We start from the raw sequence: 16,105 nt of genomic DNA, 5'->3' as shown, positions 1-16,105 counted from the left end.
AAAAATTAAATAAGATGAAAACAGAGAAGGAGACAAACTAAGAGACTCTTAACTCTAGGAAACAAACAGGGTTGCTGGAGGGAAGGTGGGTGGGGGGATGGGGTAATTGGGTGATGGGCATTATGGAGGGCATTTGACATAATGAGCACTGGGTGTTGTATGCAACTGATGAACCACTAAATTCTACCCCAAAACTAATAATACACTATATGTTACCTAAGTTGACTTTAAATAAAAAATTAATACATATATAAGGATATAAATATAGGCAATGTTCAATTTTATTAAATTTATATATTTATATTTGTTTTATTAAATATTTTTTATTTTATAATATATGGGATAAATAACATAAATATAATACAAATAACTTCAGAGAAGTGGGAGAATGTTTCTAAGTTAAAAAAATCTTCTGAAAGTAACTGCCTGTTGAAGGGAAAGTGCCTCATTATCACACTGCTGTTATATTTGGTGAAAACAATTTCAAGTAGCCCAGAACAGTTCATTTTTATGATGGAAAAGCAGGAGGTAGGGTATCTATTAGAATCTCATGAATGATAACTTTATCAAACTAGTTACCCTTTAGATTGTTGAGCTCTGTGAGGGTCTATCACTGTCTTCACTGTTTTGTCATTATTGACCAGGACAGCGCCTGGCACATAGTAAGCATTCAATAAAATCATGTTGCTTGACTGCCAACTTGGACTCTAATAATTTACCAGACCCTGCATATGACGAGTCATCTAGGTAAATTTGTGATGTCCATGAAACCTCCAATGGAGTGTTTAACCAAGCCTTTAATAGCTTTTATAGCTTCACTTTATATAGTTACAAATGAGTGTAAGAGATTCACTGTTTGAAAAAGTCCCACTCTTGGGGCGCCTGCGTGGTTCAATCATTAAGCGTCTGCCTTTGGCTCAGGTCATGATCCCAGGGTCCTGGGATCAAGCCCCTCATCAGGCTCCCTGCTCAGTGGGAAGCCTGCTTCTTCCTCTCCCACTCCCCCTGCTTGTGTTCCCTCTCTTGCTGTCTCTCTCTCTCTCTGTCGAATGAACGAATGAATGAATGAATGAATCCCACTTTGTTCCCCAAACTGAAGCTATGGGTGGGAGTAGCAGAATTAACAGCATTTTAAGAACTCTGCATATAGTTTCCTGAGCTGAAACTTGACTTTCCCATCCATACCAAATGAAGGAGACTTGACCAGTGGTGGTGAAAAGCCAGTCCAGTGAAACAGTTAGTGCTCTTAAAGTTTTTATAAACAACTGGAAAAAAGGGCATATGTTTTCATATATAATAATACATCTGATATCTTCATCTGATTGATTTATAGGAAAATGCCAAGCACTTTGCATTCAAATGAATGAATAAATATAACCACCTCCTCAATGCAAAACAAAACAAAACATAATAAATGCAATATTGCTTTGTTTTTATATTTGCTCTGTCATTTAACTCGAACAGCCCAGTGAGGTGCTATTGCTTCCCACTTTGTAGATCAGAGTTTAGGTTCAGATATAGTCACCAGGCAGATCTGAATTAGTTTTGTTGACCCACCCCCAATGCCCCACTCCCACCTGGTTCCTGCTCCCTGCAGCTCCTTCACCCCTGTTCCTGAACCCTCCTCATGCTCTCAGAGGCCCCGTTCCACAAGGATCTTTCGACCCTTGACTGACCACACGTAGTTTGGCCTCAAGGCTCTGCTGAGCACACCCTTTCCCCAGATCTTCCCAGTCTCCTTCTCTCAGCATTTGATCTCAATGTCAGGGTCTGAAACAGACCTTCTGTGATCACTGTCCCCACCCCGTCCCTTAGCCACGCTCAACATTGCACTCTTTGATTTTATTTGAAGTACTCTTCACTTGGTGTGATTAGTCTGTTCATTTATTTGCCTATTTTCCAGTGTGACTTCCAGCTGAACGTCAGGTGCATGAATTCAGGGACTCGGTCTTGTCCCTGCTGTGTTCTCAGTGCCTGAAATAAACCATACCTGGCACATAGGAGACTAATATATACTTGTTAAGTGGATGAATCATCCCTGCTAACATTGGATCTAGTACTGGGAAAATGGCCTTTGTTTTTAGAATTTTCTGGACTGCCCCACCTCTAACCAAAATGTTTTCTGGGTACTTGTACCAGCTGAGTACCCAGAAAACATTTTGGTTAGAGGATCCTCAGTTGTAGGAAACTGCATTTTGGACCTAGGAATCCTGCCCACTCTGCTTGGCTCTGAACTTTATCCTACTTTTGAATAAATATCCTACTTTAGAGGAGCTTCAGATCACCCGCCTTGGTTTCCCTAAACCAAGGGTGATGAGATATGTACTGGGACAGTCCCAGTCCATATCTATTGTCCTGGTGTCACTTACTAGCGCTCTTTTCACTTCCAGAAATGTTCCCCTTTGGATAAATGCTAAGATTTACTAAAACCCGACCCCCAAATTCTACCTCAATGGTATCATCTCTGCCCTTGTCCTGGTGTTCTCCTGAGTTCACTCAGATCTCTATCTGACCATTTTCTTGTTTTTAAATAAAAAATAAACAGTGTAGCTACATTTAAGATATTTAAAAAAAAAAATCATACCCACGCATGATCCTAGTACTTTTAACACAACTGTTTTCATTTGCACATGTTGCCATCTTGTCCTTCTTAAGAAACACATACTTATTTTTATAAAATTTCAATCATTGTAAATACAATATGAATTTTGCTTTGTCATAACTTTGTCACATCTACATCATCACCGTAATTATCATTTTTTTAAAGATTTTATTTATTTATTCGATAGAGATAGAGACAGCCAGCGAGAGAGGGAACACAAGCAGGGGGAGTGGGAGAGGAAGAAGCAGGCTCACAGGGGAGGAGCCTGATGTGGGGCTCGATCCCATAACCCCGGGATCACGCCCTGAGCCAAAGGCAGACGCTTAACCTCTGTGCCACCCAGGCGCCCCCGTAATTATCATTTTTAATGGCTATGTCATCAAATGGAAGATCCACAATTTACCCAAAATGGTTTTTTGATGTTGGAAATTTTGGTTGTTATCAAAATGTTGCTATTATAAGCAATGCTGCAATGAACATCTTGATCCATACTGGGTTTTATTCAATTATTTCCTAGGATAAGTCTGTAGAAGTGAGATTGGTGGGGCAAAGGGCACAACCAGTCTTCTAGTTCATGGTTGTATTGCTGTAAAAGAGTCACCTAAGATATACAGTGTCGCCAGCAGTGAACACATATGTCAGTTTTACTACACTTTACATTACATTACATTACAATTGACATTTAGGCACTATAATTTTTATTTTTTTATTTTTATTTTTTATTTTTTATTTTTTTTTTTTTAAGATTTTATTTATTTATTTGACAGAGATAGAGACAGCCAGTGTGAGAGGGAACACAAGCAGGGGGAGTGGGAGAGGAAGAAGCAGGCTCATAGCGGAAGAGCCTGATGTGGGGCTCGATCCCACAACACCGGGATCACGCCCTGAGCCGAAGGCAGACGCTTAACCGCTATGCCACCCAGGCGCCCCTAGGCACTATAATTTTTAATAATTTATTTTGCCAATTAGACTTTTGAAGAGTTCTTAATTTCTTTTTTTTTTAAAGATTTTATATATTTATTTGAGAGAGGGAGAGCGCACGCGCACAAACGAGGGAGGGGCAGAGGGAGACGGAGAGGAAGACTCCGCGCTGAGCAGGGAGCCTGATGTGGGGCTTGATCCCAGGACCCCCGTGATCATGACCTGAGCTGAAAGCAGACGCTTAACTGACTGAACCACCCAGGCACCCCAGGCTTCTTAATTTCATTGTAACGTTACAAGTTATTGATTACCAAGGAGGAAGAATTCTCTGTGTCTGTTCCCCAGTACAACATCCTCAACCACGGACCGTTTTGCCCCCCCCCCCCCAGGGGACATTTGACAAGGTCTGGAAACATTTTTCACCATCACAACTGTGGGGTGAGCTGCTGCTCCTGGCATTTAGAGTGTAGATTTTATATTTTACAGTGCACAGGACAACCCCCTCCCCCAACAAAGAATGATGCGACTCAAAATGTCAATAGTGCCGAGGCTGAGAAACTCTTAGTGTGTATCATTTTCACAATCAGAATAGAAAATTGTGTTATTTTTATTTTGGTAGGAAAAACGTTACACAAGCTTTATGTTCATAGCTTCTGCCCACTTACCAATTGGAGTCTTGATGTTTTTTTCTTAAAAAGGATGTTCTTTCTACGGTATAAATATGAAATCTGCATTTATTTAATTTGATGAAAATATTTTCCCCAATGTATTATTATCTTTTTAATTTTGGATTACAACTTTAAGACCTTTTTAAAATAAAGGGACATTTAAACTTCAGCCCCTCTTAATGTTGGACTCTCTTTCTTTTGCTGTATATGCTTGGGTTGTATTACTGAAGATTGTCTAGGTCATTCAGACCTTCTGGTTAATGGCTTACTTCTTGGCTTACTTTTTGCAAAGGGACATGTAAAAGAAACACCATCTGCATAGCAAAGCCCTGTTCAACAAAGTGATACAAAACAAAAGCAAATTGTGGGCAGGCAAGAGGTTTGGGTTTTTAGGCAACCTGAGAAAGACCTTGGTGTCCCCACTGGTTACCTAGCAGGTTAGTCTACAGTACGTCTGAGTTTTCTTTTAATTCTGTGATCTTATAAACAAGGGAATATGACCGTAATTATTGTTACCCCCCTTCCAAGCTACCATGTGGACTCATAATGAGACTCTCTATAGATATCCTACAATCTGAAGGGGACTCTGTCCTCTGGAAACAATCTATGCCCCCAGGAAACAAGGTGCCAGACTGAGTCCTACAGAGGAAACTAAGAAAATCCCCCAGCAGCTTGGAAAAGGACTTTTTGGTGAGACTCCCATTCTTTTCAGGAGAAGGACTTTTGGGTGCTGCTGATGGCAGCTTTGTGAAGACTCCTGCTTGAAGGGGCACCGTCAGTTTGTGACCCGGGACCTGTAATCTCATTTGAACAGAAATTCTTTATAAATGTCAGGACTGGTGTGCAGCTGGCCTCCTTTCAAATATGCCTCCCAAACTTAACCACACTGACTCATCATCAGGGGTACAAGCATTTAGGGGTGGTGGATTGCCTTGACAAGTTTTTCTTTCCCAGATGAAAATAATCTACTATTTTGTTGTTCTGATTTTTAAGACAGTACACATTCATCACTATAAAAAAATATATAGAAAAATACTAGGGTATGGTACGCTACTCAAAACTCAACCACTCAGAAAGAACCACTATGGCATTTTGGAGAATATCTTTCCAGATATTTCTCTGTACATGCAAACATGCCCAAACCCACAAATTTTACATTAACGGGATTATACTCTGCATACTCTTTGTAACTTGCTGTTTTTCCCTCAGTGCTATGTCAGTGACATTTTTCAGTGATACGGATCTGCATGGTCATTTTTAGTGGCAGCATGAAATTCTAGTGTCTGAATGTATCATAATATGCTTAATCACTGATTATTGGGCATCTGTTCAATTTTATAGTATTGATAAAGTGCTTACAGCTCCTGATGAATTGAACATCTTTGTGCATCATTTTTTCCTTCAAACTCTTATAAGTGGAATTGCTGTGCCAAAGAATGTTCTCATATGAGATGTTAATATTTACTGCCACACAGCTTTCTTTAAAAAGGGTTTCAATGGATATATTGATCCATCGCATAGAGACTTTAATTTCTTGACTAGGCCTAATGATGGAGAAGGAACAAGTAGGAATTTTAGAGGATGTTGCTTAAAGAACAAAAAGTAAAGTCAGGCAGAGACTCAAGGAGGATTATCAGGGAAGATGAATATATTTTCATGAGAGTCAAAAGGAAGAGGCAGTATGCGTAGTGGTTAGGGAGATGGGCTCTAAAGTCGGTCAGACCTAGGTACAAACTGTGTGACCTTGGGCAAGTTCCTTAACCTAATACAAAAATTATAAAACAAGGATTTTGTGCAGATTAAATGAGATACTATAGGTAGAGCACTTAACGCACAGTGCCCGGTACGTAGTCATGTATTTAATTAATATGTCTTTAATAAAAAAGAAATGCATAGCAACAGAGGCCCAAGACAAATGCCTCTTCTACATAGATGGTTCACTGATTATCACTGAATTGTTTAAGGGTGGAACTAGCCAGAACATTCCTTTGGTGTTTTTTGTTTTTGACCTATGCCTTTTCTATGCCAATAAATCTTATGGCATGGTCTCCCAGGGAGAGAAAGAAGAACTGCAGGAGTAAAAAAGGACCACAAACAGCTTTCTCTTCCAGGCTTCCCCAGAAGACCAAGAACTATAGTGTCATTCTAAGGAGGCCCAGGGGGTTGACATCTTTGTTGAGCTGAGTTTCCTCCATTAATTTTCCTCTGATTTGTAAATAACTTATTTCTCATAGCAACAGCTTTAAGCTTCACTTCATACATAATTTATACTCCTGACATTTGTTATATATGGCATTAAAATATATCCTGGAACCTGTAAATGTTTTTCTTTTTTTAGACTAGCATGAGACTCCTTCAGGAGCCAGCCCCAGGAAAGCACCTTTCCCTCCCCCAGCTAGGCAGTACCCAAGTTCCAGCTTTCAGATTGAGCCCTGTTACTCCACCTTGCTTCCAGTTGCATTCTTGAGGCCAGATCTGACTTGTCAAAGGCACAGCTCTGGGCTAATATCACTGTCTGCTCAACATCTCTTCTACTTTTAGCCTTTTCATGAACAAAGCTTTCAACTGATCTCAACTCTCTTTCCCACTGACCTAGGACAGACTCCAAATCCATCGAGCCACTGTAATCAACCAGGCTGGCCACAGAAGTGACATTTATTTGCCATTCCTTGTAGTGGCTTATCTAGTACTGTAGACTTTAGGGTCACTCATTACAAACCTCAACTGACAGTTGGTTCTCCCAAAGGACTGAGATATTTAGGTAGAATGTGCAAGAGATAAAATGTCATAGAGGAAGACTATTCAATGTTTAAAATCAAAATTAGAAATCATCCTAATGCATATGTAGTAATGATTGATGTTGAGAAGGTAAGTATCTACATTATAAAAATAAAAGCACATGATGAAAACATCCAAACTATGTAAAAAAGGAAAAAACTGCAAAGTATCCCTCTCCTGCTTTAGATCTTTCGTCCTACTTTTCAGATATAAATATTAACCTTTTGAAATATTGACCTATTTGAAAAATTTTAAGTTCATACACATATGCACACTTTTTTTTTTAATTAAAAACATGTATGGGAGCAAACTATGTACCATGTTCACACCTTTTTCACTTGAGTATAGAAGCTTGATAATCTTTTCAGATTAATACGTTCAGATGTAACTTATTTTAACAACTCCATTGTATTCCCCTGAATGAACTACTATAGTTTATTTAATTAGTTCCTTATCCATGGATATTTAGCTTGTTTCCAGTCTTTACCATAACAAATAACGCAGCAATGATTATCTTCACATGTACATAATTGTGTAATCTGTATGTACATTTGTAAATAGACTTCTAGATGTAAAATTGCCAATTTACAGAGTATGTGCACTTATAATTTTGATGGCCATGGTTAAATTGCCTTCTAATGGAGTTGTACCCACATACTCCTGCTAGTAGCGTGTAGGGGTGCCTGGTTCTCCATTGTCTTGGCGACATCCCATATTAGCAACATTTTTTGTCTTTGCTTGTCTGGCAGGGAATCTCACTGCTGCTTTTTTTTTTTTTTAAAGATTTTATTTATTTATTTGACAGAGATAGAGACAGCCAGCGAGAGGGAACACAAGCAGGGGGAGTGGGAGAGGAAGAAGCAGGCTCATAGTGGAGGAGCCCGATGTGGGGCTCGATCCCACAATGCCGGGATCACGCCCTGAGCCGAAGGCAGACGCTCAACCGCTGCGCCACCCAGGCGCCCCTCACTGCTGCTTTAATTGTCATTTCCCTAAGTGAGGCCTAGAATCTTTTCCATATTTATTTAATATTTATTTCTCTCTTTCTGTAAATTGCCCATTCATAATCATTGCTCATTTTTCTTTTTGGGTTGTTAACCATTTTCTTATTCATAAGAGCTTTCACATATGAAGTAAATATGCCCTTTTTTGGTCATATGACTTACAGATATTTCCCCAACCTGTCGTTTGCCTTTGACTTTGCATATAGTATTTTGAGCTATATAGAAATTTTCACTTTTTATGTATAAAGGTAATATATATCAGTTTTTTTTTTCTTTATGGTTTCAGGGTTTTGTACTTTATCTGGGAAAGTCTTCATTCCAAAATAATTTTTCAGTGCTCTTTTTTTCCCCCAAATTTCTTTAGTATTCTTTTTTTTACATTTAATCTGTGTGCATGTTATATGAGAAATGAAGACTCTAGTTTCTTCCTCCCAAAATGGCTAGCCAGTTGTCCCAACTCTATTTGTTGAATACCTTAGCTTTCCTTCACTGGTTTGAAATGCCATCATCGTCATTTTGCATTTGTTCTCGTGTTTGTGTCTTATTTTTAGGAATTGACATATGCATTTGGATCTTAAATTTCAGTTTGCTTTGGGGTCTTTTTCTGTATTCTGTTCTGCCCAAATGCTCTGTCTTTTCCACATTGTTTTGATTTCTATACTTATAATTCACTTTAACATCTTGTTCAGCTAATCTTTAATTACCCTCCTCTAAAATTTTCCTGAAAATTGTCACACGGTTGTTCTTCACTAAGAACTTAGAATAACTAATCTAAGTCTCCTCTAGCTTCCAGAAAGTTGTCTTGGATTTTTATTGGGATTACATTAAGTTAAATTTATGGATTATGGAAAATTGCTATTTTTACATAAGGTGTATCTGTCCACTTATTTGAGTGTTTTTGAAATCACTTAGAATAATTTTAAAGTTTTTAAAAATTAAGACCTGCATATTTTTTGTTAAATGTATTCCTTCCTTCCACTTGCCAGCGTTGGTATTATAAATGGAATCTTTCCTCCCATTAAATTTTTCTAATTGGTTATGTTATACATATAGGAAAGTTATTACGTTTTGTGTTAACTTTGAAAGCTGACAGGATTCCCTCATTATTTTTAATAGTTTTTCAGCTGATTATCTTGGATCCCCTTATTAGCTACTGATGTCTTTTGGACATGAACTGGTCCAGTATGTTAACAAACTGGAACTTAAATAAAAACTTTAAAAAATAAAATTTTAATAAAAAGTAATATGCCTTTCTCCTTCTTAATCAATGCATTTACTGTGCCTAACAGATTTTATAGTTGTCTGTGGGAGGAAAGGAAATAAGTGTAGTAGGGGCTTGTGTGAAACACCCAGCAAAAGAGAATTAAAACAGAATATGGACTCTGTTGATATCACGATTATGAAAAGAAGCACCTGATTCAGTTTATGTGAGGGGTAGTCAATGCCAAGGACGTTATAAAGTTGGCATAAGATTAAACAACTGTGGAAAGAGGCTCCTTTCCTACTCTGCTTTTTAAAAGCAATCAGTGTACAGTGTTTTGTGTAAACCATTTATAGGATAGATACTGAAAATGTTAAACAGTAAGTATCCCACACTCTCACTGGAGAAATGAAGTAATGCTTTTGGTATCTTAAGAGCGATAATAGTGACAAAGCTGAAACCGAGAAAACAACATTACCCCAGCGTATGAAGCTAGCACAGTAGTACAAACATGGTCCTTCTTTGATACAGTACTCTCAGTAGTTGGTCTTTAAAATATTGGTAGATGGGTCCTACGGCTATGTCCAAGGGCCAGAGAATGGTTCCAGAACCTCGACACGCAGAGCCAAGCATGAAGTCAAGGGTAAACCAAGCACTCAACCCTAAGAATGCTAGTGGTAAACCAGAAGATTTTCTACCTGAATCACAACCATAATTAAGAGGATAATGGATAGAGAAGATAGGTGATTACGTCTGAAAGGAAATGAACATTTCAGACCACAGCCAAACCCTCTGTTTGATGGTGGCAGATTTGTATGTTGCTGCCAAAAGCTTTTACCCGAAGTCAAGAAACAAGCTGCATTGGCTGCAACCCCCAGGCTAGCTTTGTAAACCGATGTGACCTAGTCGCAGGACAAAAAGTGAAGATGAATGCCGTGGTGCTCAAAAGAAAAGAGTGGGGGGGCGCCTGGGTGGCACAGCGGTTAAGCGTCTGCCTTCGGCTCAGGGCGTGGTCCCGGCGTCATGGGATCGAGCCCCACGTCAGGCTCCTCTGCTATGAGCCTGCTTCCTCCTCTCTCACTCCCCCTGCTTGTGTTCCCTCTCTCGCTGGCTGTCTCTATCTCTGTCGAATAAATAAATAAAATCTTTAAAAAAAAAAAAAAAAAGAAAAAAGAAAAGAGTGGGGAAGATGGGAACATTCTAGAGACTGAGGCTGGAGGTGTGGTGGTGGACGTGGTGACTGCACCATGTCGGCTCTCCATGCATTCCAAGCCCCAGAGGTCATCTCCATCTAGTTATGGCTAGTATAACCAAGATGGGCCAAATCTTCTGGTCCTAACTCTTGTCTTACAGAGAGAGAAAGAGACAGCTGAATCCACTGAAAACCTTGCCACAGCAAAGAAACATATATGTCGCCCTCATTGATATGTCTCCCTGGGCTTGAACAAAGACCAGTGGGTTGAATTTATAGATGAAGAGTAGGGCAGCTCAAGGTAGGGATGACTCCTCTGCTTATATCAGGAGGAAAGGAGCTCTCTGTCATTTCGGGGGGGGGGGGGGGGTTCAGGGGAGAATGTGCAAAGGAATCTGAAGCATCAGAAGTGTGTCTTTCCAGCCTTTAAGAAATCTCTCAGCCCGGAGATTTTGAGATATATATATATATATATATAGAGAGAGAGAGAGAGAGAGAGAGAGAGAGAGAGGGATAGAGAGAATGAGAATTTTATATATATATAAAATTTTAGTTGTGATCTTTTTAAAAGATATGTTAATTTATTTATTTTGAGAGAGAGCACACACACAAGCAGAGGGAGGGACAGAGGGAGAGGGAGAAGAAGAGAAGCAGATTCACCACTGAGCACAGAGCCCATTGATGGGCTCGATCTCATGACCTTGAGATCATGACTTGAGCTGAAATCAAGAGTCTGATGCTTAGAAGACCGAGCCACCCAGGTGCCCCAGTTGTGATTATTTATCTTGCTTCTATAATAATAACTATGATTAAAATTACTCATAATAAGAGTAACAAATAAGTATAATAAACTTACATTTTTTTAGTATTATATGGCAGGCACTGCGTTGAGCTTTTTATATGGGCTATCTCTATAAGGTAGTTACTGTCATTTCCCATTCCATAGAAAGGGAAACTGGGTCTAAGGGAGGTCGAACGTCTCTAAGATCTGTCACACAGATAGCAAGTTGCAGAGCTAGGATTCGAACCCTGTACTTCTGACTGCAGAGCCACTGAACCACCCTTAATTTCTAACTCCTTTTTTTTTAAAAAATATACTACAAACTTATAAAGCTCATAGCAGTTTCACAGTCTCAAGATGTTGTCCACTTAAACAAAAGGGAAGATTTTATCCTTTCCAATTTTTATTTATTTGCTTGCTCTAAAGAATATTGAATTAGAATCAGACTCTGATAGAAACAAGTGAGTAATCATAGATTTTCAAGCTTCCAGTAGTAAACTGGAGTGTGTTAAGACCCTAAACCATAATGAAATCATGGAGAACATCTAAATAGGGTCACCGACAGCTTAACATTAAAGCAGCTGATCATAATTTTCAAAAAGAAGAAAGAATTTGGTGTCCATTCATTCCTTTTCTTCAATTCAACAAATATTTATGAACTTAAAACTATGTCGGAACGCAATGGAAGATATGCTGAATACATTTCTAATAAAACACAGCATCCAGTTAAAGATGTTGGTGCAGACCGTTCCCTGCTTCATTACAAAGGTAAAAGGAGCATCTCTTTCTCCCGCTAAAACGACATCTTACTCTTTCTTGATAAAATTAAAACAACTATTCTAACTGGCTGATTGCCATGGTAATCTTTCCAGTAAACACAAACATACTTATTTTGGGTACCAATTGCCCTTTACCATTGAAATGAATGACTAAAATGTGAGAGGTTCGGGAATAGTTCAGGAGGAAGGACAGGAAGGTGGGGTTGCTAGAGGAAAGGGCAAGGGGATGGTAAAGGAAGAGCCAGTGAAGTAAGAGTTGGTTGACCAAGGACCAAATGAAGGGACAGGATGAGGAGAGCTAAGCGGTAAGATATGGGAGACAAGGAGGAAGCACTGCTCTGGGAAGCATGCAGCCAGAAGTCAGGAACGTTGCCCAGGGCCTTGGTCCCCCAGTGGATGTGCAGTCAGCATTACCCAAGGCTCTTGCTCAAGCCAGGGGTCAAGGCCTTCTCTAGAAAGTTTGAGACTGGAAGCAACTCAACCAGAATAGGGACCATCCCAGATAGGTCCACTTGAAACCGCATCTTTCACAGAGCCCTTGGGATATCATGAAAGATATTTCAAAATAAAATCTTAAAGATGTTCTGGAAAGAGGAGTAAGTTGCAGCACCCGATGGACCTCCTTGTTCCAAATGCAGGGCCCGGGGCGGCTGCCAGCTGGCCTCCTAGGGGCTAGGACCATGGGCTATCCTAACACTGGGATCATGGGCTCTCCCAAAGTGCTTAACACCTTCTAAATTCTTCCCAAAGATAGTCCTGCCTTCTGCTTTCTAGGCTCCAGAGGGCTAGAGCTCTCTCTGGCTCCCCCATCTCTGAGCAGACAGTACTGCTTCCACCCAGCCTCCCTCCTTCACAAGCTCAACTCCTTTACACCTCATGCCCTCAGGAGGTCAGGAAGAGGGCGCATTTCTTTTTCAGCTCCCTAGCTCATTCTTTGCTACTAAATCTTCTCAATACACCCAGAGGAGAACCTCTCCTCTGCACCGCACCCCACAGCCCTACCCTTCCGCTTACCCCCACCCCCCCACAAACATCTCCATGCAGGCAGACTCAAAGCTGTGGTCCAAGCATCCATGGATGGTGGGGAGCAAAGCCTAAGACTCAAAAGGATGAAGAAAGGTCTGAACACTCACCAAGTGCAGCGTGTCAGCTTTCTGTGTCTGCCTTTGTCGGCTCTTCTGGGCGGCAATGCGATTTTTCTCCCTTCTCTGAACTTTTCTCACATCATCAGATGAGTCCTGGGAAGCAGAGATGATGGGAATTAGGTGAGTATGCTCCTCTCTTCTGAGTTAAAGCACATTCTCGTGTTGTTTGGTATCCGTCAGTCCATTCTTCCATTTCTTCATCTTTTCATTTGCCCCTTCGCCCCCTGCTTACCAAAAGGCTTAGCCCCAAAGAGAACTCTTCCCCACACTGTTACGCTCCCTTAAGTCCCTATAGCTATTTTGGCCAAAAGCTACAGGAAGAGGAAAAAGACCCTGGGGCCTCGATAGGGCTGTATTTGGAAAAAAATGGTTAAGGCGATGAAGTGTGTTTTATCACCTCCCCTCTCTTCAGAGCTGCTCCACCCTCACTCTCTCACTTTTTGGCCTAGAATTTTCTTGCGATTTTTTTTTCAAAACTTTGCTGAGCACCTACTATGTGCCAACTTCTGTGCAAGTGCTTTTTTAGAGGTGCTCTTGTTTAATTCCTCAGTTCTGTGAAGTCGGTATTGTTTCTATCTTGTATGTGAGGAAACTGAGGCTCAAAGCGCTGGTGCAGGAGCCTACAGTAATCCAGGGCCTTCCATCTTCTGGTGCCTTTCCAAGCCACTTCCCGCCCCTCACTGATTTGTACCCATGTGTCGTCTGCCACATCCCTGGGCTGAGGTCCCCATCCCAGATCTACCTCTTTCTCTCCTGCATTCCCTTATGTTCAGTAACCTTGACATTCCCCGTGGCCCTGAGCACAATGCCTAATACAAACTAGAGGCCAAGAACAGCTTTAATGGTGGCAATTCCCTGGCTGTGGCAGGTAGTGATGGGTGTTTAGGACAAGAGGACCTCTGGGTGTCCTCTAAGTATATGTCCTCTATGTATAGATGGACATGTCCCCTGCTCGGGCTCAGAGGTTAGCTCCAGCTCTTCCCCCAGATACTGCAGAATAAGTATAGGAGTCTAAGTAAAACCCTCCCACAACCCCTGCCCTGTTCCCTCTCACACCCACACGGGATCCAGGGGCACTGTTCCTGGGGCAAGACTCCATGCCCAGCAAGCATAAGTCTTACCAGTGTGCCCAACACTTCCAGGCCATTGCAGTAGGAGGGCATTGCGTTAGATGGGAAGGAAGTGCTCTTCTCTAAGGGGCATGGGGAACCAGGTTACCATGGAAGCCATGAGTAATTTCCTTCCTAAGAAGAGTACAGACTTCCAGGCAGCCTGAGCCACCGTGATAACATCTGGAACAGACGACTGGACTGTTTGCCCTCTAGAGGTCCCCCCTAGGATTCCTCCCAACCTGCTGCTCTTCTGTGCAGTACTTATGACAGATGCTGTATTATCTGTTTATATACTTCTATTTCGGCTGCACCATCTTGAAATTCCTCTTGGATATCTGTGCCAAGGAAAGAATGTGGTTTTTAAACCACAGAGTTGGAGAAGAAATGTTAATCCCTTGCTGTATTGGGTGAGAATGAAGTCCCTCTCTGGAGAGGGATGTCAAAGAATGGGCTGAAGAGAAAACTCCAGAACCTTGGGGGCAGGCAGGGTGCCCCGTTTTTTTGGTTTTTGTTTTTCGTTTTTTGGGGTTTTTTTGGCAAAAGTTCCAAGCTGAACATTTTTGACTTGGAAGTCACAGTCTAGATTCCAAACACTCCCAGACTTTCTACCTCAATCGCTCTGCTTTCCCCAGAGCTGAGCTACTGGCAAGTGTCTCCAGCAACTTCCAATGAGGCCTCCTGATTCCTTCCTCCTGTCCAGAAGCCACAGGGGAAAAGGCTTTGGTGGCAGCTCCTGCCTCCCTCTCTGCTGGCCACGCTAGCAGCCGGAGCAGTGCCCCAGTCGACGAGGTAGAGTCTTCTGGGCTGGCCGGGCTTCCTCCTCTCGCTTGCTGTTTTTTCTTCTTTGCTTTTCCCTGCTGCCTCCCTCTCTTGCCCTGATGGCTGCCTCCCAGCAGCCTCTGCAAGCCATGCCCCCCACCTTCCTCCCGCCTCGGACAAAGGTGCACCCTTTCCTTTGGGAGACTAGGGTTCCTTGTTGCCCATTCTCCTCCTGGCTTCCTAGAAAGCTTCGTGGGGTGGGGACCCAGGAGAGGCGGAGGCAGGGGCCCCGTTGGGAGCGGAGAGGGAAAGGGGCTTTGGGGGAATGGGTGCAGGAGCAGGGTCCCTGCCAACAGGTGGCTTAGTTGCAAAGACCATGTTCTAAGTGTGACAGGGGGCTCCTGCCACCAGCCACTCCCTCACTCCTCGGCTCCCTGCACAGGCCAGCGTCGCCGGGCCCTCCGAGACCAACCCCCCCCTCCCTGGAGAATGAGCAGGTGGGTTGCAGGGGGGAAGGGGGAGTCTACCTGTTTGCCGGGGGGAGGAGAGCGGCTGAAGCTGGAGTCGCTGCTGTCGGAGCTGTGAGGCATGGCTGCAATCTTCCGGGCTCTCCACACAGCCCCAGGCGCCTCTGGGCTCTCTGGTCACCAGCCGGCCTCCCTTCCTGACGGCTCCCGGGCCACCAGCTCAGCCCCCTGCACAGCTCCCTCCTCTGCCCGCCCTGCAGCCACCTCTGACCCCTGCGTCCTCCTCACTCTGGGGTGCAGAGGCACTGCTCCCCACAGGGACATGTCGCTCGCTTTGGGGCTCGTGCTCGCTCTCTCTCTCTTGTGGTTTCTGGTAACTCACACTGGAAGTCACATGGGCGGAAACTTAAACAAGTTAGAAGTTAATTTGAGAAAAAAAAATACATATCTGGGAAAAGACCCACAGAATTATATGAAAGGAAGAAAAAATACACAAAACCCCAGATACCTTCCGACTGTTTGAAAGGCAGAACAGCTCTCTTCAATTGATGAAGATAAAAGAGAAAAACAGCCCGGGCAGGGAAAAACCCCAGCCCGAATTAGCAAGTCCGTCTCCTGTCAACACGCGCAGAAAGGAGAGGGCAGCAGGGAAAGAGTTTCCATTGTCAGCCAACTTGATTTTTAAACCAAAATAAA

General features: G+C 42.3%; 1 protein-coding gene across 1 annotated transcript in view; it reads right to left on the bottom strand.

The window, feature by feature from the left end:
* Positions 1–15,777, bottom strand: part of BATF (basic leucine zipper ATF-like transcription factor) — a 22,313-nt gene extending 6,536 nt beyond the window's left edge. Inside the window, exons 1-2 of the mRNA XM_002914705.4 lie at positions 15,470–15,777; positions 13,060–13,164 (exon numbers count right to left, since the gene is read on the bottom strand). Coding sequence (XP_002914751.1) covers positions 13,060–13,164; positions 15,470–15,532 — 168 coding nt within the window. The 5' untranslated portion in view covers positions 15,533–15,777. The remainder of the gene's footprint in view (positions 1–13,059; positions 13,165–15,469) is intronic.
* Between the last annotated feature and the right edge of the window lie 328 nt (positions 15,778–16,105).

Source organism: Ailuropoda melanoleuca, chromosome 14 (assembly GCF_002007445.2).
Source record: "Ailuropoda melanoleuca isolate Jingjing chromosome 14, ASM200744v2, whole genome shotgun sequence".
Lineage (NCBI taxonomy): Eukaryota > Metazoa > Chordata > Mammalia > Carnivora > Ursidae > Ailuropoda > Ailuropoda melanoleuca.
This window is presented reverse-complemented; position numbering and strand designations above follow the sequence as displayed.